The following is a 24,651-nucleotide window of genomic DNA, read 5'->3' as shown; positions in this document are numbered from 1 at the left end:
TGATATTATGTACCACAGATGACGTGATCCCCAAATTCTTTCCAGTTTTACAATGAGGAACGTTATTCTTAAATTGTTGCACTGTCTGACCATGCAGTCTTTCACAGAGCAGCGAACCCCTCCCCATCTTTACTTCTGAGCGACTCCACCTCTCCGGGATGCTCTTTTTAACCTCATTCATGTTACTTACCTGTTGCCAATTAACCAAATTAGTTTGGGTTTTTTTTTTTGCATTCCACAACTCTGTCAGTCTTTTGTTGCCCCTGTCCCAACTTTTCTGAAACATGTTGCTGACGTCAAATTTAAAATGAGCATTTTTCTTCATAAAACAATAAAAATTTTCAGTTTCAACATTTGATATGTTGTCTTTGTACTATTTTCGATGAAATGTAGGGCTTCCATGATTTGCAAATCTTCACGGTCTGTTTTTATTCATGTTTTACGCAGCGTCACAGCTTTTTTGGAATTGGGGTTGTAAGTTTACAGGAGGAGAACAAGAAGCAAAAAGGACACGTACTGTATATACAGTAAATACACCCACAAACACGCACGCAGGAGAGACATCTGTGGTGTGGCGGGGGAAGTGAATACTTACTCTTCCTCTGTCGGAGTGATTCTGGGGCAGGAGTGACAGAGGCAGAGGAGAGATTCCCTCCTTTAAAGCGAACGCATAGAGGGAAAGAAGATGCCCAAAAGAGACACCAGTAGGAAAAATCCAAGTTCAAGTCCAAGTGGAAGTATACGACAGGACAAGTGGTAAAAGACAGTGACAGCAGGAGACAAATGAAAAAGTCAGGATGGAGACAAATGAACGTAGCAGGAATAAAGGAAGAGGAGTGAATGAACACAGAAAGGACAAAAACAAAATTAGTAAATAAAACAAAAACACGATTTTTTTTTTTTTTTGGCAGATGTAGCACATGCGGTGATATTTGACAGAATGGAAGGAACCTGATGAGAATTTCTGGAATGACTACAGCAACAGCACGAGGACTAATCAAATCTCACATTTTAAACCTTTTACTCTGTCTGCAAAAGTGTATTTCTCAGTGCATCATTACACAATTGCATACATTGCTTATATAAAAAGTCCTTAGATTCACGTGTAATGAGTCAATCTATTTGTCATAGTGTTCTTTTGTCCACAGCCGCCCCGGGATATTAGTTCACTTTTGTTGGCTGCCTGTGTATACATCCCATCCTCATTCACATCTGTCTACCGCACAGACGCTATAATTGTAAAGACTGACTAACGCAAAAGCAATACCAGCTATACAGTGCAGTGTGTTTTGTTGACATGCTCCTGAAGTGAATGGTCCGAGACTGATGTCCCTTGGAAGAGGAGCAATTACACAAATGGGATAACACTAAACCTGATTTTGTGGTAACGATAGCCACAGCACATTAATACGTAAACGGATATTTGGGAAGCACAACCAGGCTGTTCTCATGGTAACGGGGTGAATCTTTAAAATATTTACACCGTCTCCTGATTGGGTTTTACGTCAAAATACGTTGCAGACTGTAACCTAGAGGGGTCACTGCTGGATCTTTTCATGCAACAGAAACTGAAAGAACACACGCATATCGCTATTGCTGCTTCGGTTTTCTGTACGTGGCAAAAATGGTGCGAATGAATTCAATCAATCATGAATATACAGCAAGTCATAAATCTCTCAGAAATATGAACGTGATCTGTGAATAATCGTACAATTCTCATGAAATTTACGCTTCACGTGTGTTTTTATTTTCAGACACAGTTTTTCCTCACATGAAAAAGAATTATCCTTATATATTTATATATTGCTCACATGTATGCTAAGGGTATCTTATATTTCCATTGCTATTTATCTGATCTTTTTTGCATATTGAAAAACATATGACTGAAGTAAATGGAATTGATGTATAATAAATCAGAGAACACCACACTGGAACTGGACTTGAGTCTAAATCTAGGTGTCCATTTCTTAAAATTAAAAAACAAGAGAGTGCTCTGAGAGCGCAATATCCCCCGCTGGCAACTAGGCCAAAACTCTGGTAAAATGCGACTGAATTGAACGAATTTACAATATGCGTATTATCGACATACAACAAAGAATCCCGCCAAGGTTCGTGAAATTCCTCCAAAAATCGTGAGAGAAGTTGATTTCAGAAGATGCTTCCTGGGACGGACGGACGGACAGACAGACAGACATCGCCACGACATAATCCCCCTTCAGGCCTTTCGGCCAGCGGGGGATAATAAAAATTGTGAGGGAAGTTGATTTCAGAAAGCAAGCACACCTTGATGAAATTGCCAGAGTACAAGTTTGTTAATAATCAAGGGCATAACTCTGGGAAAATTTGCCCAAATTAAACAAAATTTCAATATGCGTATAACTGTCATATAACGAAGCCTTTTGCCAAGTTTGGTGAAATTCCTCCACAAATTGTGAGAGGAGCTGATTTCAGAAGAACGTACACCCTCATGAAATTGTCAAAGTACAAGTTATTTAATCAAGGGTCAAAACCCTGGGAAAATTCTCACAAACGAAATTAAATTGCAATCTGCGCATTACCGTCATATAACAAGGCCTTTTGCCAAGCTTCGAGAAATTCGTCCAAAAATTGTGAGAGGAGATGTCGGAACGCAAGCGCACCTTCAAGAAATTGTGAAAAGTACAAGGCTGTTAATCATCAAGGGCTGTAACTCCGGTAAAATGCGACCGAATTCAACAAAATAACAATATGCGTACTACCGACATATAAACAATGCCTTTGGTGAAATTCCTCCACAAATTGTAAGAGGAGTTGAGTTCAGAAGGAAAACACACTCTCATGAAATTGTCAAAGTATAATTTTGTTAATCAAGGGCTGTAACTCTGGTAAAAATGTGACCCAATTTAACGAATTTACAATATGCGCATTACCGACATATAAACAATGCCTTTGGTGAAATTCCTCCACAAATTGTAAGAGGAGTTGAGTTCAGAAGGAAAACACACTCTCATGAAATTGTCAAAGTATAATTTTGTTAATCAAGGGCTGTAACTCTAGTAAAAATGTGACCCAATTTAACGAATTTACAATATGCGCATTACCGACATGTAACAAAGAATCCTGCCAAGTTTCGTGAAATTCCTCCAAAAATTGAGAGAGGAGTTGATTTCAGAAGGTGAGCACCCTTCCCAGGATGGAGGGATGGATGGAAATCACCACGACATAATCCCCCTTCGGGCCTTTCGGCCAGCGGGGGATAAAAACAAATTGTGACAGAAGTTGATTTCAGAAAGCAAGCACACCTTGATGAAATTGCCAAAATACAAGTTTGTTAAGAATCAAGGGCATAACTCTGGGAAAATTTGCCCAAATTAAACAAAATCTCAATATGCGTATAACTGTCATATAACGAAGCCTTTTGTCAAGTTTGGTGAAATTCCTCCACAAATAGTGAGAGGAGTTGATTTCAGAAGAATGTACACCCTCATGAAATTGTCAAAGTACAAGTTATTTAATCAAGGGCCAAAACCCTGGGAAAATTTTCACAAACGAAATTAAATTGCAATCTGCGCATTACCGTCATATAACAAGGCCTTTTGCCAAGCTTCGAGAAATTCGTCCAAAAATTGTGAGAGGAGTTGATGTCAGAACGCTAGCACACCTTCATGAAATTGTGAAAAGTACAAGGCTGTTAATCAAGGGCTGTAACTCCGGTAAAATGTGACCCAATTTAACGAATTTACAATATGCGTATTACCGACATGTAACAAAGAATCCTGCCAAGTTTTGTGAAATTCCTCCAAAAATTGTGAGAGGAGTTGATTTCAGAAGATGAGCACCCTTCCCAGGATGGAGGGATGGATGGAAATCGCCACGACATAATCCCCCTTCGGGCCTTTCGGCCAGCGGGGGATAAAAAAAATTGTGAGGGAAGTTGATTTCAGAAAGCAAGCACACCTTGATGAAATTGCCAAAATACAAGTTTGTTAAGAATCAAGGGCATAACTCTGGGAAAATTTGCCCAAATTAAATAAAATCTCAATATGCGTATAACTGTCATATAACGAAGCCTTTTGTCAAGTTTGGTGAAATTCCTCCACAAATTGTGAGAGGAGCTGATTTCAGAAGAACGTACACCCTCATGAAATTGTCAAAGTACAAAGTTATTTAATCAAGGGTCAAAACTCTGATCAAATTTTCACAAACGAAATTAAATCGCAATCTGCGCATTACCGTCATATAACAAGGCCTTTTGCCAAGCTTCGAGAAATTCGTCCAAAAATTGTGAGAGGAGTTGATGTCGGAACGCAAGCACACCTTCATGAAATTGTGAAAAGTACAAGGCTGTTAATCATCAAGGGCTGTAACTCCGGTAAAATGTGACCCAATTTAACGAATTTACAATATGCGTATTACCGACATGTAACAAAGAATCCTGCCAAGTTTCGTGAAATTCCTCCAAAAATTGAGAGAGGAGTTGATTTCAGAAGGTGAGCACCCTTCCCAGGATGGAGGGATGGATGGAAATCGCCACGACATAATCCCCCTTCGGGCCTTTCAGCCAGCGGGGGATAAAAAAAATAAAAATAAAATTAATAATAATAATAATAATAATAATAATGACACTTCGATATCCACCTGCACACCACACTATGTTATTTCATTACTCAAACCCTAAAAAACCAGGTACAGACGTACACTTCACTCTTGTAACTACATACCGCTTTCTATTTAGTTTCACTATAATTTACTGAATAACTCATAGTGGTTTTTGAATAATGTGGCTTAAATGGAAGGATAAGCTGGGAATTTAAGGGGTTAATGCCATCCTGAGTCAAAGTCAAAGTCCTTCCCACGCCTTACAGTACCTGGTATTCCCAGGCAGTCTCCCACTCAAGTACTAACCAGGCCCAACCTGTATGTGGCGCATCGGGCGGCGCCGATCTCCGTTTCCATAGCCCTCGGCCTCTCACCTATTACATAGCTAGGGTTACAGTGGGGGGCTAGTCCTCTGGTAACCACGAGAGTTTAACTCCCCATGCACATCTGTATTGCAGCGTGCCTTGCCAGATGGCGGTAGGTACCATTTTTATGATGGTCTTTGGTATGACCCGACCGTGAATAGAACTCACGATCTCCCGATCGAGAGGCGGACACGCTACCACTAGGCCATTAGTCGGTTCGCCATCCTGAGTACTACACTTCATTTAAGAAGGAAGGTGAGGGGGAAGGAGAAAGAGAGGATGTATTGAGCATTAACAACACAACCAAAATTAAGCCAAGAATACCAAATGAAAGAAAATCACATTAGTTTATTCATCGTGAGTCAGTGCTTTATTCTGGGGTGTCGGATGGATCCGGAGCCCATCTTGGGAAAACTGGGCGCAATTTGAGGGTTCCATTGGGATCTCGCTGATGAGGGAACACTGAACAGTGTGGAAATAGCATTGTTCAATTTATTTATTATCATCTAAAGTTCTCAACACTGATATCATGGAAATATGGCTAAAACAAGCATCCAAAAAAACCCAAAACAAAACTGTTTTTGTTACACTACATGGACATCCTTTAAAAGTGACACAGGTTGATGTGCTGGTTCAGGAATCATTTAATCCACTCCCCTTTCTGAATTGTTTGAGCTGATACCCATCCCCATAGCTGGTATGCATCATCTGGTTTCAATTCAATTTATTTCCTCATGCGGGGCGTCCGAACCACACGCTAGTCTGTTTACAAACCGACAGTTTGGGAAAGTCACGAGGTTATGCACGGGTCAGAGGTCGCGGCCGCGGAGCCACAGCAAACATGGCGGATCATCCAGATCAAACGAAGACTCCTAAATCGAGACCAAAAAAACGACAATTTTAAGGAAGTATCTGATATTGTCGGAGGCAAAACGTGCCAGAAGAGAGAGAGAGAGAGAGAGAGAGAGAAAAAAACAAGCTAAGTAAATATTGATGGCTCTCGAGTGCTCGCTTCTGTGTGGGAGCCCAGCGGTTTCGCCATGTTTGTTATGACCTCGCTCATTATAATAAGGATAAACCTCGGCCGTTTCCATACCCTAGCGTAAACATTAGCGTGCTGTGTTTTTCCAGCTCACTCTCCTTCACGGGCATGAGGCAGCGGTCAAAACGGCGTGCGATTCAAGTACCTGGTGGTTATCCTAGTTCCACAGGGTACTATTCATCTTTTTAATACGTCGACCTGTGTCACTTTAAAGGGGAGATATTACGAACTCACTTTGTCAGTGCTTGTGCACATACACTTGGGTATCTGGAGTACCTACCAATCCACAAACTCTGAAATAAGACACCCAGTCGGTTTCTTTTGGGCTGCCTAGATCAGAAAACATGTGCTGTTCAGATTTGGCTCCTCTTTCTACGTCACGAGTGGATCTCATTAGAATTATTCCGCCCCCCTCATCTGAGTATCTCCACTCATAGTTTGAGAGCTGCCTTTGTGAATAAATACCGCGAGTTGGCTTAGTGGTTAGCGTGTCCGCCTCTCGATTGGGAGATCGCAAGTTCTACTCGCGGTCGGGTCATACCAAAGACCATCATAAAAATGGTACCTACTGCCGTCTGGCAAGGCACGCTGCAATACAGATGCGAGCGGGGAGTTAAACTCTTGCGGTTACCAGAGGACCCGCCCCCCACTGTAACCCTAGCTACATAATAGGCGAGAGGCCGAGGGCTACGGAAATGGAGATCGGCGCCGCCCTATGCGCCACATGGCGTGGGAAGGACTTTTTCTTTTGCGAATAAATATACATGAGGAAAGTGCTATCTGATTGGGTGGTGGAAGAAGGGGTGAGGGGTGAGCAGTGGCTGATTATCATTTAAAGGCACAGGCACGCAAATCAGCCGTTTTGACCAGGGCTGTTTAGGCAGGGTGAGAAGGGAGCTGTGCTGCTTTATCCTTGTGGTATTCTGACCAAAGCATGTCACAGACATTTCATTACGACCTCAGGGAACTCTGTCACCTTGTGGAAAAAGGGTACAATATGTCACCTTTAAGTTTTCGGTTCTGGCATCAAAATGATTTTAAAATATTATCTGCCAGTAATCCATGGTGCAGTAAAAGCTTCAAAGTGGCAACGTTTTACACTTTGGTTGAAATGATCAAATGGATATACACTATAGTGACCTTAATGCATAGCAATTACTGTATTGACATTAAAACAGATATTAAATGTTTTTTTGGTCACTCTCAGTTATGGTACATGCTGTACTGTTGCAACTTCTATATTCAAGTAACAGGATCTTAAAGAGAATCTCACAAAAGGACCCAGTGAAGTAACCCAGTGCAGACACACGCTACTGTACTGCTGGGTGCAATTTGTGCCAACATCCATTTTCTCATCCTTCAGCAGAATACTAAGGCCCTGTCCACACGGCAACGGATTCAGGTAAATATGATAAAATTGTTTATCGTTTCGGCCTGGCGTCCACACGGCACCGGCGTTTTGGGTGCCCCAAAACGAAATCTTTTGAGAACGGGTTCCAGAGTGAAAAAATCTGGAAATGGCGCCGTTGCGAAGTCGTCTGGATGAGTAGAACGGATTTGTTTACGATGACATCACAACCACATGACTGTCAGTGCTTCACGCCGGGTAGAAGTGTAACGAAGTCGATGCGAGTTGTCAACAAATCCTATAACTTGGTTCATGAAACGCGCTTACAAAATATTTTCACTGTGAATATTTATTGTGTAATGGTGCAAAGTGAGAGAGAGAGAGAGAGAGAGAGAGAGAGAGAGAGAGAGAATAGCCCTTAGGGCAGAGTCAATCCCGCAAGCAAAAATAGGGGGAAAAAAAAAGGAGCGATCTCACCTCTTCAGATGTTGGTTTAAGTCCGACAATACATTCTTCAAAAAGGGCGTAGAAGAACAAAGTAATCCATCAACATGTAGCATTCAATTTATTCCGGACCATTAAAGAATTCTGGAGGATATCAGAATCAAATCAAATCAAGTTTATTTGTATAGCGCTTTTAACAATAAACATTGTCGCAAAGCAGCTTTACAGAATTTGAACGACTTAAAACATGAGCTAATTTTATCCCTAATCTATCCCCAATGAGCAAGCCTGTGGTGACGGTGGCAAGGAAAAACTCCCTCAGACGACATGAGGAAGAAACCTCGAGAGGATGTTGAGAGAATGTTGACGTACCGGCTTCCATCTACCCCCATTCATTCCTCTTTCCGCGTCTCCATTCAAAAAACGAGCACGTGATTTAAAGGGACTATATCCATAGGATAGGGAGTGAGAAAGTGTGTGCGTGTGACAGTGACAGGGATAGTCTCTGTGCGCATGCGCAGTTATGCGCATGTGTCTACTTCTATTGTTCTGGTGTCTCCGATGGGACCGTCTTACAGCGCACCTAGAGGTGTGGCATGTGTATTGCATCGTTTTCAGCAAGCGTTGTGTTGCCATATGGACCTGAAATTTAACTGATCCGTTGCCCATGTGGACGCGACATTTAAAAAAAAAAAAAAAAAAAAAAATCTCGTTGCCGTTGTCGTGTGGATGTAGCCTAAGTGTTAAAGCATAAGGAATCATAGCTACACACACACACACACACACACACACGGAGTGTCAAAAACCAGCCCAAAACATGCAAGATCAAAGCAAAGGGGTCAGGTTTATCACCTGGTTTATCACCTTACCCAACCCTAACCAGAACCACGAGTTGGCCTGGTGGTTAGCGTGTCTGCCTCTTGATCGGGTCATACCAAAAACCATCATAAAAATGGTACCTACTGCTGTCTGGCAAGGCACGCTGGGGAGTCAAACTCTCGCGGTTACCAGAGGACTAGCCCCCCCCCATTGTAACCCTAGTTGTATAAGCGAGAGGCCGAGGGCTATGGAAACGGAGATCGGCGCCACGCCTCAAAGAGTTGGTTAGTACTGGGACAGGAGACTGCCTGGGAAGACCAGGTCCTGGCGCGAAAGGGACTTTGACTTGACTAACCCTAACCCAGATGAATTCTCAAATCTGATTGGTCAGAAGGTGTTGATTAATTTTCTATAACAGCAGGTCTGACCGTGGTTTCGGCTGTACTTCAGATCACAGTTTTATAATGCACGGCGGATGCTAAACCTAATAATAAACGTTAAAAAAAAAAAAAGCAGTACATTTTCTGTCACGGGATACAACTTCAGGACAGATCAGACTCTGTTTTCTGGCTTCTCATGAATATAAGCTGTGATAGTTTGTCTGATTAACTTCAAGAGAGATTTAAAAAAATGCTATATCCCTTCATTCCTTACATATAGTTCATTTTCACTGAGATTATATTAGAAATGTTGACACCAAGTCCAATTACAGTCCTCAAGTGTGAGTCTGCTTGCTGTTCATGTAAACTAAAGGTGCAGGAGGACTGCTTTGACCCGTGCTAATCAGCCACCTGTCTATTTACACCCCCAGGCTTCCCCTCCGGTAACTCCCCTGGCTACACGATCAGCTCTACGTGTCCAACAGAAAGACACACACACGGCTAGAGAAGAAATTAAGACGACCGATGGTGAGGATGGTGTGAGGCAGAACGGGCTATAAGCAAAGCAACTGCACATTTATAAAATGGTCAGGAGTGACAGGGGAAAAGAGCTGAAGATGGACGATTGTAGTCAACAAGTCAAAGAGTACTCACTGGTGGAGGAGGAGGACATGCGGCGCTGGCTGGAGGCCGCTGGAGGAGTGCTGGTGCTCTGGGGAGGTGTCGGGGCCTCAGAAGGCAGAGGGGGTGCTGGAGGTGGAGTCTGGGCGGGAGGTAGAGGAGGTGCAGGAGGAGGTGCGGGAGGCTCCTCGCTCTCTCCCATCCCGTTCTCTACTACAGGGGAGGTGTCCGCCGGCTCCTCCAACAGCACTGAACCCTGCAGGGAGGGGAGAAAAAAAAAAAAAGACACCATTTTACTGTCAAATCATGTCGGTCTAAACCAAGAGACAGGAGTCATCAGTAATTTCTTCCACGTTGTCATTCTGACACAGCTGATAGGGAATGGAAGTTAGCAGGGGTGAAAAGTAACTCATGACACTATTTGTAACAGTACTTTCTGAGTATAATGAAATTATAGTACTTTTACCTCACATTTACTGAGCAAATGAAAGTAGTTTCCTGTCACTAAAACAGTCCACTAACTTTACCTCCTCTTACTTCAGCATCGCTCATGTGGTTAGTTATCCTAAGAACAGAATAGACAATACGATTTTTCAAATTAGATGAGTCAGTAGACAAACAGACCCATGAGTCACATGAGGAAAAAAAGTAATCTGTAAAGTAATTACTCAAGTAGATTTTCATCAGATGACTTAGATACCTCAAGTAATTTCCTGGATCATAAATTTTTCCATTTGCTTGACATTTACTTTTACTCAAGTGAATTATTACTACAGCAGCGATTTTACTCAAGTCACGGTATTCCGTATTCTGTCCATCACTGGGAGCGAGTGAAGACTCCAGGGGTTTGAATTGGACATGTATACTGCTTTCACTCAAGATTATATTACCCATATTTCCTTGAAAACGTTTTCTGCACTCGAATACCGTAATTGCTAAGCAATTATAAAAACATGTCTCCCTGTAAATTGTAAAACGACGTATTATTCTATCCACATTCACTGGATATGAGCAATCGTGTGCCCTGATTGGCGGCTCTTCTACTAGGATATCAGCTCATATACCGCGAGTTAGAGAAAAACAAAATGGCGGCGCGTGTTGCTGAACCATCCGAGGACGAAATAAAAACTCTACTCGAAAACAAAACCACAAAAAAACCAAAAGCAACAAAATATGGAATGAAAGTACTTGATGGTAAGAACATTTATTTTTTTCACGGTCCGGTTTCCATCAAATCCTGCGCTCTGATTGGCTGGCGAGCGGGTCTGTATCCTAAGATATGGACCCCAGTTACGGACCTCTGGCGACTCACTCGTTCACAACACACATCGTAGCAATTTGTGTCAACATTTATTTTCGCATTTCTCAGGAGAATAGCATTAATTTTACAGCATGGATAGCGATAACGACAGTGTTCACAGCGAAAGCGAGTTTTACTACCCTGAGGAAGAAGAAATAAAAGAAAACATTTCAGGAGAAAGCTAAAAACCTGTAACTGTTGCTAACGCCGAGCAAAAACATGGCTGAATCCTGAATGACTCCCATTTGTATAAATAGGGGACTACATAGGCGGCAAAACGTAGTTGTTTTCCTGCCATGGAAGTGCACTTGTATGCCGAGGAGGAAGCCATTTGTATTACAGCCGTGAATGAGGATTCAAAATGGCGGCTCGGCTCGGTTTTCCCTTTCGGGCGCTCTCGTTTTCTGTTAGAATTTGTAAAGAAAAAAATTAATATATTATTTACCAGCTTAAGGTCGGTCCGTATGGTGAAATACTGTGACCTCGGCCCTGAATACTGACCTCGGCCCAGAGGGCCTCACTCAGTACTTTCAAGACCTCGGTCATAGTATTTCACGATACGGACCTCCCAGCTGGTAAATAACGTATACATTTTGTTATTTTTCAATAATAATAATAATTATTATTATTATTATTATGGCGGCACGGTGGTGTAGTGGTTAGTGCTGTCGCCTCACAGCAAGAAGGTCCTGGGTTCGAGCCCCGTGGCCGGCGAGGGCCTTTCTGTGTGGAGTTTGCATGTTCTCCCCGTGTCCGCGTGGGTTTCCTCCGGGTGCTCCGGTTTCCCCCACAGTCCAAAGACATGCAGGTTAGGTTAACTGGTGACTCTAAATTGACCGTAGGTGTGAATGTGAGTGTGAATGGTTGTCTGTGTCTATGTGTCAGCCCTGTGATGACCTGGCGACTTGTCCAGGGTGTACCCCGCCTTTCGCCCGTAGTCAGCTGGGATAGGCTCCAGCTTGCCTGCGCCCCTGTAGAAGGATAAAGCGGCTAGAGATAATGAGATGAGATTATTATTATTATTATAGCATTTTTCACAAATTGCTCCTCTCATTTCGCAGCTTTGTTTACATACCAAGTGGAAATGATTTTGTCGGACGTTTTGTATGAAGTTTTTATTTATCAAATTTGCAAAAAAAATAAATAAATAAAAATAAAAATGCTCCGTTTCTCAAAATCCAGTGAATGTGGATATAATAAAACAGTTATTCCACGAAATCGAGTTGTACATGGCTTATAGCCGACTGGGCTATCGGCTCATGTACGACTCGATTTCGTGGAATAACTGTTAATGACTGATATATAAAATATTGAAAATATTATTTTAAAATTATGAATTATTACCTTGCTTTTCCCTTTAAAACAACTTACAATACATTGCTGAGTGAAACACAGGCCTCAAAAGTTAGTAATTAACTGCGTCACTGATGATTGTATCAGTTGCATAGAATTGCTATAATTATAATAATCATTATCTTAGAGGTTTCTCAAAAACATATTCAAGCCGCCTCGTTAGGATTCAAAAGCAAAGCGAAGACGATTGGTGGAATCCGAGGAATGAGCAGACATCTGTTATGACTTAAGCCCGACAATCCTCCACACTCCTGCTCTCATGGGGCTATTATTTACCCTGTCAGCACCCCCAGCTGTCACAGTACTAATAAAAGGAATCCTCCCTCCTTCCCCCTGTGGCACGTGCCCCCACAGCCCTCACGGTGTGGCGCGTGCCAGACACGTGCCTATTATTCCCTCCCCTACAACAAATGAACCCAAGCCTCTCGACCCTCTCGCACCATATGGTCCACTTCATGTCACAATGAATGGAGCAGCTAATGGGTCTTTACTCAAGGGACATGTCAAGTAGCATCTGGTTCCATTGGAGAGGGTGGATTCCTACTGGGAGTGTAATTAGCTCAACAGAGATTACAGGGAATAGTGAGGAGAGTGTGCGCGCGTACACACGCACTGGGCATCAGTGAAGAACTTTAAGACAGAAATTTCAGCAATATTTTGCCAAAATTCTTCCAATTCTCACCCAATATCTCACGCTCCCTTATTACACACTGACAGCAAATACAACGTGCTTGAATCTGCTTTAGAACCCAGAGAAACTGGGCTTCACTGGAGTCTTATCTGTGATGCATCAGGGGCTTCGAAGGAGATCTTCATGCAGGCTGTACTGTCCATCAAATACAACAGACATTAAATTACATTACAGACACTTAGCAGACGCTCTTATCCAGAGCGACGTACAACATACCCAGAGCAACCTGGGGAGCAGTTGGGGGTTATAGGTGCCTTGCTCAAGGGCACTTCAGCCATTCCTGCTAGTCCAGGGAGTCGAACCAGCAACCTTTTGGCCCCAAAGCTGCTTCTCTAACCATTAGGCCATGGCTTCCCACAACCAAATGAACAAACAGTGTGAAACTGCAGTGACATTTTGATTTGCCATAATGGTGAATTTCACCAAGATTGATTAATAAATATTGGCACTTCTGTAAATTCGTTGCTGCATTTTAATGAAATGTTAGAGAAGGTCGGGCTTCCCATATAGTCTTAAAGCAATCAGCTCTGCATCACAGCTACCAACTGGAGAGTGTTTGAAGGCTAACCTGTAGTTTGTCTGAGACATGAAACCAGCCAGCAAGCCGAACACACTCGGAGGAAAAGTGCTATCTGCCCTCTTCTACATACATGAACGCACAGACGCCCATGACTGGCTAGTATATTCCATCCATCCCAACCAGTGAACAAAGCCAATTTTTGCTCGCTTGGACTCTCAATTACAGACGGCTGTGATATCACTTGGATTTGAACTCACAATATCTAAATAACATGTCAAACGCTTTTCTGTTTGACAGTAAAGCATATAATATCACTGACATGATGCACGGAAAGGAAAATTTCTGCACGAAACCAAAATCCAACATTTGTTTTATTTATTTTGTAGTAAAACTGCAGCCACTGCAGGAACTGATAAATATGAGCTGGTTTCTGGCATACATGTCCATATATATAAAAAAATAACATCTACTAGGCAGTGTGTACCAAGGCTCAATTATGTGTCTGATGAAATCTTGAATATATAAAATATTACAGGCATTTAACAGATGCTCTTATCCAGAGCAACATACAACATACCCAGAGCAGCCTGGGGAGCAGTTGGGGCTTAGGTGCCTTGCTCAAGGGCACTTCAGCCATTCCTGCTTGTCTAGGGAATCGAACTGGCAACCTTTTGGTCCCAAAGCTGCTTCTCTAACCATTAGGCGATGGCTTCCTATTATGTATATTTCTATTAAATACTGATGCCTACAGAAATGAAATTTTATTTTAATGACCTACTGTTATTATTTGGCAGCACGGTGGTGTAGTGGTTAGCGCTGTCACCTCACAGCAAGAAGGTTCTGGGTTCGAGCCCAGCGCTCGGCAGGGGCCTTTCCGTGTGGAGTTTGCATGTTCTCCCCGTGTCCGCGTGGGTTTCCTCCGGGTGCTCCGGTTTCCCCAACAGTCCAAAGACATGCAGGTTAGGTTAACTGGTGGCTTTAAATTGTCCGTATGCGTGTGTGAATGGTTGAGAGGAGAAAACCTCTATAACAAGTGTTGCCAGGCAAAACAAACCTTGCCCGGTAGCACTTATGATGAATATGAAGGAAGATATCATGAAAAAAAAAATAGGTACCCTATAGGTCCATGTGGCTACTGCTTATAAATAAAATTGTTTTCTGATCCCATGTCCATACAGTAAATATCGCATATACAGTATATTTACTCTATGAAGCAGTAGCCATAAAAATGAAGTGTAATCCAAAAATGAACAATTAAAAAAAAAAAACACAGAAGTAAAATATACCAAGTGTCTGTACTTTATATTATTCTACTCTTACCTCTTACAGTTTTTGAAACTGAAACCTCCAAACCAAGGCTGACATACACACGCTGTCGCCATGACCCAAACTCTTATTTCCTGGAAATGGCCTGGCGCTAGAGCTCAGTGGAACGCACTTTCCTTCTGTAATAAGCACAAATGTGTCTGAAAGCGATTTCTTTAGTCTAGTCCATTTATTTCAAATGATTAACCGAATTGTATACACTCACTGGCCATTTTAATTGGAACACGTGTATGCGCATGCACAGTGCATGATCGTTACACTCTTACAGCACGATGACGTAGTGGCTAGCGCCTCTATATGAGGCAGTAGCCGCAACAAAAATGATTTTGACCTTTTTGGTGACCTTGACTGGATGACCCTCAAAATGTTGGAGGTTCTATTTGAGACCAATGCTCATCTATCCTGAAAGTTTCATGAAGATTGATCCAGCTGTTCTCCCGTAATATAGTTTACAAAAAAAAAAAAAAAAACCTAGAAAAGCATTCGGAGAGCGCAGACCTCCGCCAAGAATCCTTTAAAAAAATCTGGGATCCAGAAGGTGATCCGGATCACCGCCAAAATTTAACGGATTGTTACTTGTGCCCAGTCACACCTCTGGAAAAAATTTCAGAGCAATCCGTTCATAACTTTTTCCATAATGTTGCTAACAGACAAACCAACAAACAAACAAAAACGCTGCCGAAAACATAACCTCCTTAGCGGAGGTAACAAAGAAACCTGACCAAAAACAATACCTCGTCCCCTAGTGGACTCCGTCCCGGGGCCAGGTAATAATCCAGTAGAAGGCAATGGGAAACCACTACTGTAATGTTCCCTAGAGACTTTGATGGCTGAAGCCGTCAGAGCGGCCACGTCACTGTAGTGATATGCCAAAATGGATGGATGGAGTGTTATTATTTATGAAAACATTTAAAACTGAAACAAATACATTTTAAATCCCTTAACAAGTTCTTGTATAAAACTAAAAATGAACAAATAAATGACAGCAAACAGCTTTTTGAGTTTGGTATTATAGTCCAGGGCTTGACATTAAGCACTGCCCGATTGCCCGGGGAAAGTGAAACATGCATTCGGGCAAGTGGGATATGTCCCCGATATGCCCGACCGGGCAAGTTGGAATGAGCATATATTACGAACTAGCACCACAAAAATTAGGCTTTTTGGTCTTTTATTTCAGTTCCTAAAAGCGTCCCTCACTACGTATCCGCCATTATGTCTTGGCTGTTTTCTTAGTCTTGGTTTCATTTACTGCTTTGCAAGTTATTTTATAAACCCCCGCTGGTGTAGTATGGTACACATACTGTTTATAGACCCCTTGTGCATGATGTCACGCATCATGTGATAATTACAGCTGAGGTCAGACAGACGCCATCTTTCATGCAAACAAGGCTTAATCTGTCTTCAATATGGTTCATTTTTGCGCTGTTTTTGCTTGCTCAAACAGAGAAACAGATAAAAGGCATTACCGTCTCCCTGCTATCAAGAAAAATGCTAACAAACAGAAGCAAATGCTTCAAGAACGGGGAAATGAGTGGTTAAAGAATACGAGGAGAGGAGCTCAGCCTGAAAACTCCAGAGAAATTCACGATTGAATTTAAAATGTATTTTACAAAAACAGAAAGTCAGAAGTGAGGATGGAAGAGTTTGCTTAAGAATCTCGGTTTATTTTTTTTTTTCTGCTCGCATTCGAGTTATCTCCGTCATGAAAGTGTTTGATTTTCTTAAAGGTGAAGCCGCTTCCTTTTCGACACAGAAAACCCAGATTGGATTCAAACAACTTGGGAATAAAAAACTCAACAAGGAGTGACGTGAGTGATAAATCCTGAAAGAACAGAACAGATTAAGAGCAGAGAGAGCTGGACCTTTGTTTCTGTTATCAAAGGAACACAGTCTTGTGCAAAATATTTATATATTGTTTTTCTTTTTTATCATCCACTTCTAGGTTTATGTGGAAAAAAAAAAAAAGACACAACCACACCACGCGCTGCGTCATGACAGACTGGCTGCACTGATTCAGTTACAGGTTGCCAGGTATGTACCGTATAAAAACACCCACAACCTACACACTAAACAGTCATTTTAAACTCAAAAATTATCCTGTCTGTCATGACGCAGAGTGGTTTAATTTTTTTTTTTTTTAAGCCTAGAGGTGGAGGATATAACACATACATACACACACTCTCATAATATATATATATATATATATATATATATATATATATATATATATATATATATATATGTGTGTGTGTGTACACTACCGTTCAAAAGTTTGGGGTCACCCAGACAATGTTGTGTTTTCCATGAAAAGTCACACTTTTATTTCCCACCATAAGTTGTAAAATGAATAGAAAATATAGTCAAGACATTTTTCTGGCCATTATGAGCATTTAATCGACCCCACAAATGTGACGCTCCAGAAACTCAATCTGCTCAAAGGAAGGTCAGTTTTATAGCTTCTCTAAAGAGCTCAACTGTTTTCAGCTGTGCTAACATGATTGTACAAGGGTTTTCTAATCATCCATTAGCCTTCTGAGGCAATGAGCAAACACATTGTACCATTAGAACACTGGAGTGAGAGTTGCTGGAAATGGGCCTCTATACACCTATGGAGATATTGCACCAAAAACCAGACATTTGCAGCTAGAATAGTCATTTACCACATTAGCAATGTATAGAGTGGATTTCTGATTAGTTTAAAGTGATCTTCATTGAAAAGAACAGTGCTTTTCTTTCAAAAATAAGGACATTTCAAAGTGACCCCAAACTTTTGAACGGTAGTGTGTACACTCTCTCATATATATATATATATATATATATATATATATATATATATATATATATATATATGAGAGAGAGAGTGTGTGTACTGTTCAAAAGTCTTGGCACCCTATTGTTTTCTTCCTACAAACTTTGTTATAGATTTCTATTTTATGATTTCTAAATTATCGAGTAATGAACCTACAGTCTGAGAGAGTTCTACACAAACACACTGATCTTTACAACAGCTGCATGCATGTGAAATGGAAATAAATCAAAGATAGGAAAAACTATTTTGGATAAAACTGTTATTGTCTGTTACAAGTAAAAAGTAACCAATAACCAAACTTGATAATAAACTTAATCAATAACCAAACTTCAACTCAATGTGTGAGCTTCATTTTATGTTGCAATTCACAACTATTCTATGGTTTTCCGGAAAAAAAAAAAAAGGGCAGTACTCGCAAAATAGGGGGCAAGTGATAATATAATATTGGGGGGGGGGGGGGGGGGGGGGGACGTGGAAATTAACCTAAATTAAATTAAAATTTAGGTAAAAGTTGGGGGGGGGGGGGGGGGGGGACGTGGAAATTAACCTAAATTAAATTAAAATTTAGGTAAAAGTTAATGTCGAGCCCTGTAGTCCTGACTCTCTCTATTAAAGAACAAGCCCTTTTCATTTATTAATTCGAATGAATAATCTAGTTATGAGCATTTTAATTTGTCAAATCTGAATCAGTTAGTCCTGGCTCATTTTCAGATAAAATGCATTGAATGCGTAAATGTGTTTTATCCGTCTGGTTTGTTTTAATCCTAAACGCGCACAACGGCCAGAGGACTCGTATTCTGTTTTATAAATGGGGCGTAGCTCTGTTTAAATGAATGGCATAAAAAACCAAGGTCCGAAATGTCAGGGTTATGTAACACGATGAAAGAGCTGAGCAAACAGTTCAGAGTGTTTATTGAGCAGTGCAACTGATATGTGGATTAAAAGCCAGGTTCTTCTAGTGCTGTGCCACACCTTGCATGGGATTTGTGCTGTAATGTAACAGGTGAAGGAGAGGAGCTGTTAGCAAGGACACACACACACACAGGGAGACATAGCCACCATGTTTGTACTATATCACTTTCCTGGGTGTTGTTGCCATGTAAATAACTTCTGCATCAAGATAGCATCTAAAAGATATCTAGAAAGCTGAACAGTTCTCGCTGTACCTCCTCATTAGGTGCCATGTCTGTTGCGGGTTGTCCGTCCGTGATGTCGTTGCCCAGGGACTTGTAATAGTCTCCAGTGCTAGGCTGCTTACTAAAGCTTCGTGACTTCCTGTTGGAGTCCACCCGCCGCAGTCTGTCTGGGTTCTCCCCTCCTGATAACTGTTGCTGAAAAACGGAGCACACAAACTCATCAACAATGAATCAAATAAACATGAGACCTTAAATATGAAACCTTACACTACTGATCCACTCTGTGATCTTCTGTAATGAACAGAGTGGCTACTGATCTCAGATCAGCATTATAATGATTATAGTTCTTCTCAGTCCCTTGTATACTCTAATATTTAGAAGTAAATTAACCCATGAACATTCGTTATTCATTCTATTCACATTCTCTGAATATGAGCAATTGCGTGCTCCGATTGGCTACTCTACTACTAGGCTATCAGCTCATATACTGTGAGTAGAGAGAGAAAAGAGGAAAAAAAAAAAAAAAAAGGCGGAGCGTTTTGCTGACCCAACCGAGGATGAAATAAAAACTATTGAGAAACAAACCTCCCCCCCCCAAAAAAGCAACAAAATATGGAATGAAAAAGTATTTGACGGTCAGAACATATCTTTTTTTTTTTTTTCAAAAATTATCATCGCATTTTTCACAAATTGCTACTGCCATTTCGCCAGTCTGTTAAGCAGAAATTATTTCGGACGTTTTGTATAAAAGTTTTTATTTATCGAATGTGCAAAAAATAAAAATGCTCCGTTTCTCAAAATCCAGTGAATGCGCATAGAATAAAACAATTATGCGCCTCGTCGGCTATCAGCTCACGTACAACTCGATTTCGTGGAATAATTGTTACTTGTATTATAAACGTCACAGTTCCTAGCACCTTTGAGATGAATTTCGGCAGCAAATCATATTTTTCCACTGAACAGCTGTCATGACGGTGTCGTTTTTCGAAACGAGGAATAGATATGTAATGAATTATTTATTGCACTGTTTGCATTTCCTTTGATCATTTTTTGTTCGCGTGTAAAATAACCAAAATGTAGGACCATGCTGTGAACGGAATGAATGAATAATTAAAGGAAGTAAAATAAACACTCAAAGAAACTGACAAATTATTGAATCAAAGACTGCGGTGCCTCTTTCCCTCTCATTTCTTTTTGGCCAGATACATTTTACTACACCTCATGAGATCTCCCCTGTGGCCAAACGCGTAAATGACGGCTGATGGCGTGATAGTCTGATGGTTTTTCTTCCCGAGAAACACCTTCCTCCTACTCTTTCTTCGGTCTACACACTCTCCTGTTCATCTAGCATTCTTCATTGTGCAGCACATGGCATCATTAGTTACCGGTTTTATTTGTGGGTGTCTTCATATCCAGTAATCTTGTATTTAAAAAAAAATTAAAAAGGTACAAAGGGTGCATGGAATTGCACTTGTCCCATATCTTTCATATGAAATAAAAATAAAATAAGGATAAAGCGGCTAGAGACAATGAGATGAGATAATAATCCATCAACATTGCCATTTTTGTTTGAATTCATACAAATTTCTCTTGCGATCAGATTAGGATGGATGCACTTCGGTTGAACCTTGTATGCAGTTATCCAGTCAGCCAATCACGTGGCAGCAGCACAACGCATTAAAGCGAGACGGCCTTTCGATTTCATAAAATTGGTGAAATTGAGTTCCCTCTGAAATCTGGTCACTGTGATGTATGTTTATTTCTGTAGCATCTCAAAAAAAAAAAAAAAAAAAAACCCAGGCCATTCTGTAGCTGGGAAGTTATTTAATTTGAGGCGATTCCCTAGCAAACAATATGTGCAGTCAAGCAGACAGAGGAAGTCCGTGTGCGCATGCAGACGTTTACCTTCTTTTGGGTTTTACGGCAGCTGGCATCCACAGTGTTGCATTACTGCCATCTACAGGTTTACCTTTGTGCGCTGACGGTTCCATCATTCTGTCGCTAAATGAACAGCTGATCACACCGAGGTGCTTGCTGAGCGCCGAGATTTATTAGTTTGGTCCTGCGTTTCCTTTCCTTCGTATATAAAATAACGCCTTTTCTTCTCGCTTTCCGTTACTGTAGTCGGTCTTTCACGTTTCATTCGCACGCTCACGTCCTCCATTTATCATCTCCGGTTTCAAATTTTTATCCCACAATGCCTTGCGCGAACGGGGAAAGCCCACCATGTGATGCATGATGTATCTTGAATTGGGTCATGGTGAAGCAGGAAAATAATAGCGGAGAATTTAGGGCCATGTGGCCCTAAATTCACTAATTGTTCTATTTAAAAAAAAAAAAAAAAACCTAAATAAAACTGGAAGTCTAGGATTCGAATTAAGTAGCTTTCGGTCCACTAAACAAAAATAATTAGGTGTCGGGGGAAATTCTTTTTATGACCGACAACTGAAAACTCTGAAAGGCAGTCTACCTTTAAATCATGTAGATACAAATCAAGTGCTTCAGTAAATATTTACATCAAACCTCAGAATGTAGAAACAGTGTGATCACTGTGACTTCGATGTTGGTACTAGAAGCGCTGGTTTGAGTATTTCATAAATTGCAGATAGATCTCCTGGAATTTTCACATAGAACAGTCCCTAGAGTTTGTACAGAATGGTGTGAAAAACAACACTAAATGAGCGACATCTCTGTGTGTGGAAACGTCTTGTTGAAAAGAAAGGTCAGAGGAAAATGGCCAGATTGGTTCGCGCTGCCAGGAAGGATATGGCAACTCGTATAATCACTCTTTACAACCGTGGTGAGCAGAAAAGCATCACCGCACATTTGGGCGAGCCTGTGCCCATGACCGCGTCAGATTCTTGTTCCTGGCTGTCAGGAGTGGAACCTGATGTGCTCGTCTGCTTTTGTAGCCCCTCCACCTCACGGTTTGATACATTATGCATTTTGAGATGCTTTTCTGCTCACTGTGGTTGTAAAGAGTGATTATTTGAGTTACTATAGACTTCCTGTCAGCTCAAACCAGTCGGGTCATTATCCTCTGATCTCGTTCATCAACAAGGTGTTTCGGCCTGCAGACCTTCTGCTCACAGGATGCATGTTTGCAAGAGTTTATGCATCATGCTGCAGCCACGTGATTGGCTGATTGGATAACTGCAAAAATGAGTGCACGTCTTCACAAAATACAATGAGATTTGATCCTTTTATGCTTTGGGATTAACTTGTGCTTACATTTTTAAAACTCTTTCGAACGATAATCTCAGCACAATAAGCCAGTGTGCATTCACAACGTGCAAGGAATTTAGGGAAGCTGTCATAGATACAGTACAAAAACACACCAAAGGTTACACTGAGCTCGCTCACGCACTACGAATTTATTTGCTCTTTGCAAAAAGTAAAGCTACTTTTTCCTGAAACAGACTCATCCTGAGAAATTTAATCATGCCGTATTGGACTGAATGAACAGGCCTACAGACTATTTTGTCAATCCCGTGGATGCATAATCCTAGTGGCGAAACAGATTCTGAAATTCAGTACGTAAATGGATAGAAATAGCTCCTGCCACGCAGACAATTTGTTTGAGGTGGAAATATAGATGATGCAAAAAAGTATGCGCAAACAATAGCATGCTGTGTTACAATCACATACTTATCAGGCTTAACGAGATACAGAACAGGCACACTGGCCAAAAAAAAAAAAAAAAAAGGGCATTGATCTACATGAAACATGCCAAAGAATGAGATTTACCCAATCCTCTTCTCCTTGTTTTTCCGCTTTGCTGTATTTTAAAGCTCTCAAACAAGCCGCTGCTTAATTCTACTTATTTATAATTCACTCATAACAGTCCATCGTCTAATCCTGACTGATAGTAAAATATGTACGAAAACGGAGTCACATGGTTCTTTTCTGCAGTTCCTTTCTACTCAACTACAGGAAGCCATCTTCTAGAAATTTCCATGCCTTCCACCAAAAATGCAACGCTGCTTTTCCTGGTCTCACTGAATTTTCCTAATGCAAAAACCCTCTATTTGCATTTCAATCCTGCCTTTCATGGGTCATACCTTGTACGGTTTCAAAAAGCTTCAACTGATGCTGTACAGTTTATTATGCTTTCGTACGAAACGTGACAACTGCAGCCGCCACCAGGAAACTTGTTAGGAAAATAAAATGAGGAAAAAAAACAACAAAAAACATGATGGAATAAAACGTGAAACAGGTGACAGACGAATAGACTGAGAACACAAGCCTGAATAATTTAAATCGACATGAAGCAGAAAGGACGAGGCGGTGCCACACATGCGTTTATGGCAACCTTGATGAAAACGATTCATTCATTCATCGAGAGTAGATACGGTTCGAGTACCTTGTCAAGCAGCAATGACGACTGGTCAAAACTACAACCTTGTCTATGATTCGATAGAATTCTACTTTTAACAGCTACACCTCCTACAGCCCCGTGCAGATGCTACGAACGTCATACGCTGACCTCTACACCGCACAGATGTGCCTTTCGAAAATCCATGCCTGTTCAGGACCTGCTGACTTTTTCCCCCTTACTTGTCCACCGTGTGGGTTTAAAGCTTCACCTTTGCGCAACTATGCCTTGGTTATGACTCATTCGGTGTGTTCAGGATCCCAATAAGCTCCTATCAACATCCAGAGAAGGATATCAGCCCTGATAAGCAGGTACAAAAGCACAAAGTATGTTCTTGCAGTTTAAAAAAAAAAAGACAATTAAATAAGAATGAAATTTATTTCTAAAATCCTGGTTACTGTAAAACAGAGAAAGAAAAACAACAACAACAACAACAACAAAAAAAACCCGAGAACATTTACGCAGTACATTCAGGGTCATACAAACAATTCAGGCTGTGAGAACATTCTAGAAGTTTCAAGAAGGATCAAACCCTAATCCAAATACAATCTAAAAAACAAACAGTGTGTCTTACTGTCTCCGTTTCTGTAGTCCAGTGAGTTTCAGAGAAGCTGAGAAGCCCAGAGTCGATAGATGCACAGGTGACACCAGATCCTCATTCCACTGTGCGTGTGTGACACTACCTGCCACTGGCTTTATTTTTCCCCCGCCCTCACACACGCACTAGCCAATACTCGCCCGGCACAGTGATGTAAGTGCCCAGGTGCTGACCAATCGCGATCCCCGAGCGGCTAGGGCTTTTTATGCAAAGCACAGCGACTCACCGGCAGGGCATGGCTACCTGGTATCGAATCTCCAGCTGGCTTAACGACCGTGTTATGTGCACCAGCAGCGAACGGGAATCTGATTACAAACACAGAGCTCCTTCATTGCAAAAGTTTGATTCTTTATATTGCATTCCTGGAAAAGTATACGACTGCACTGATGCTCCCAGTGAGGAAAAAAAAAGAGCAGAGGAAAGCAATACACTCTACATGTTTAAAAGCAGCTCAGAAAACTATATGCAATATGACTTAGATTTAAAAAAAAAAAAAAAAAAAAGCAGCGTTTATCCTAGCACCTTATATAAGACGTATGGTGATAAGGTATTCAAATGGATAAGATAACAAAGAAATTAAACTCCGCTGAACTCCATTAGGCTGTGCTTCAGGAAGTGGTGGCTATGAGCAGCTGTGGTGCTGCGGTAGCCTCAGGGGATTGTTTTTCCTGACAATACTTATTGCTGCTATGCTGCTTTCTCCTCTTTATTATTGCAAACAAATAACGAGTTGCAGTCTGTATGCGAGCGTACAGTACATACGCACATGTGTAAATATGAAAGGGTGTGCGCAGTTGAGTAAAAGACAAATAACATCTCTAAACTCCATTAGCTGGGACGTTTTTGTGACGAGAAGAAGTGGTGCACCATGGCACTTCTTTGGGAAACCAAATTCTTTATATTCAGACAAAACTTAACAAAAATTAGCAAATGTTTTCTGATGACT

The 24,651-nt window shown here is 41.2% G+C and overlaps 1 protein-coding gene across 3 annotated transcripts in view; it reads right to left on the bottom strand.

Annotated features, from left to right (window-relative positions):
- espn (espin) overlaps window positions 1-24,651 on the bottom strand; it is a 186,688-nt gene that overhangs the window by 51,397 nt on the left and 110,640 nt on the right. For all 3 annotated transcript variants that reach the window (XM_060931530.1, XM_060931531.1, XM_060931533.1), the window contains 2 exons: window positions 18,763-18,927; window positions 9,631-9,853 (listed from right to left, as the gene is read on the bottom strand). In XM_060931530.1, coding sequence (XP_060787513.1) covers window positions 9,631-9,853; window positions 18,763-18,927 — 388 coding nt within the window. The remainder of the gene's footprint in view (window positions 1-9,630; window positions 9,854-18,762; window positions 18,928-24,651) is intronic.

Source organism: Neoarius graeffei, chromosome 10, assembly GCF_027579695.1.
Source record: "Neoarius graeffei isolate fNeoGra1 chromosome 10, fNeoGra1.pri, whole genome shotgun sequence".
NCBI lineage: Eukaryota > Metazoa > Chordata > Actinopteri > Siluriformes > Ariidae > Neoarius > Neoarius graeffei.
This window is presented reverse-complemented; position numbering and strand designations above follow the sequence as displayed.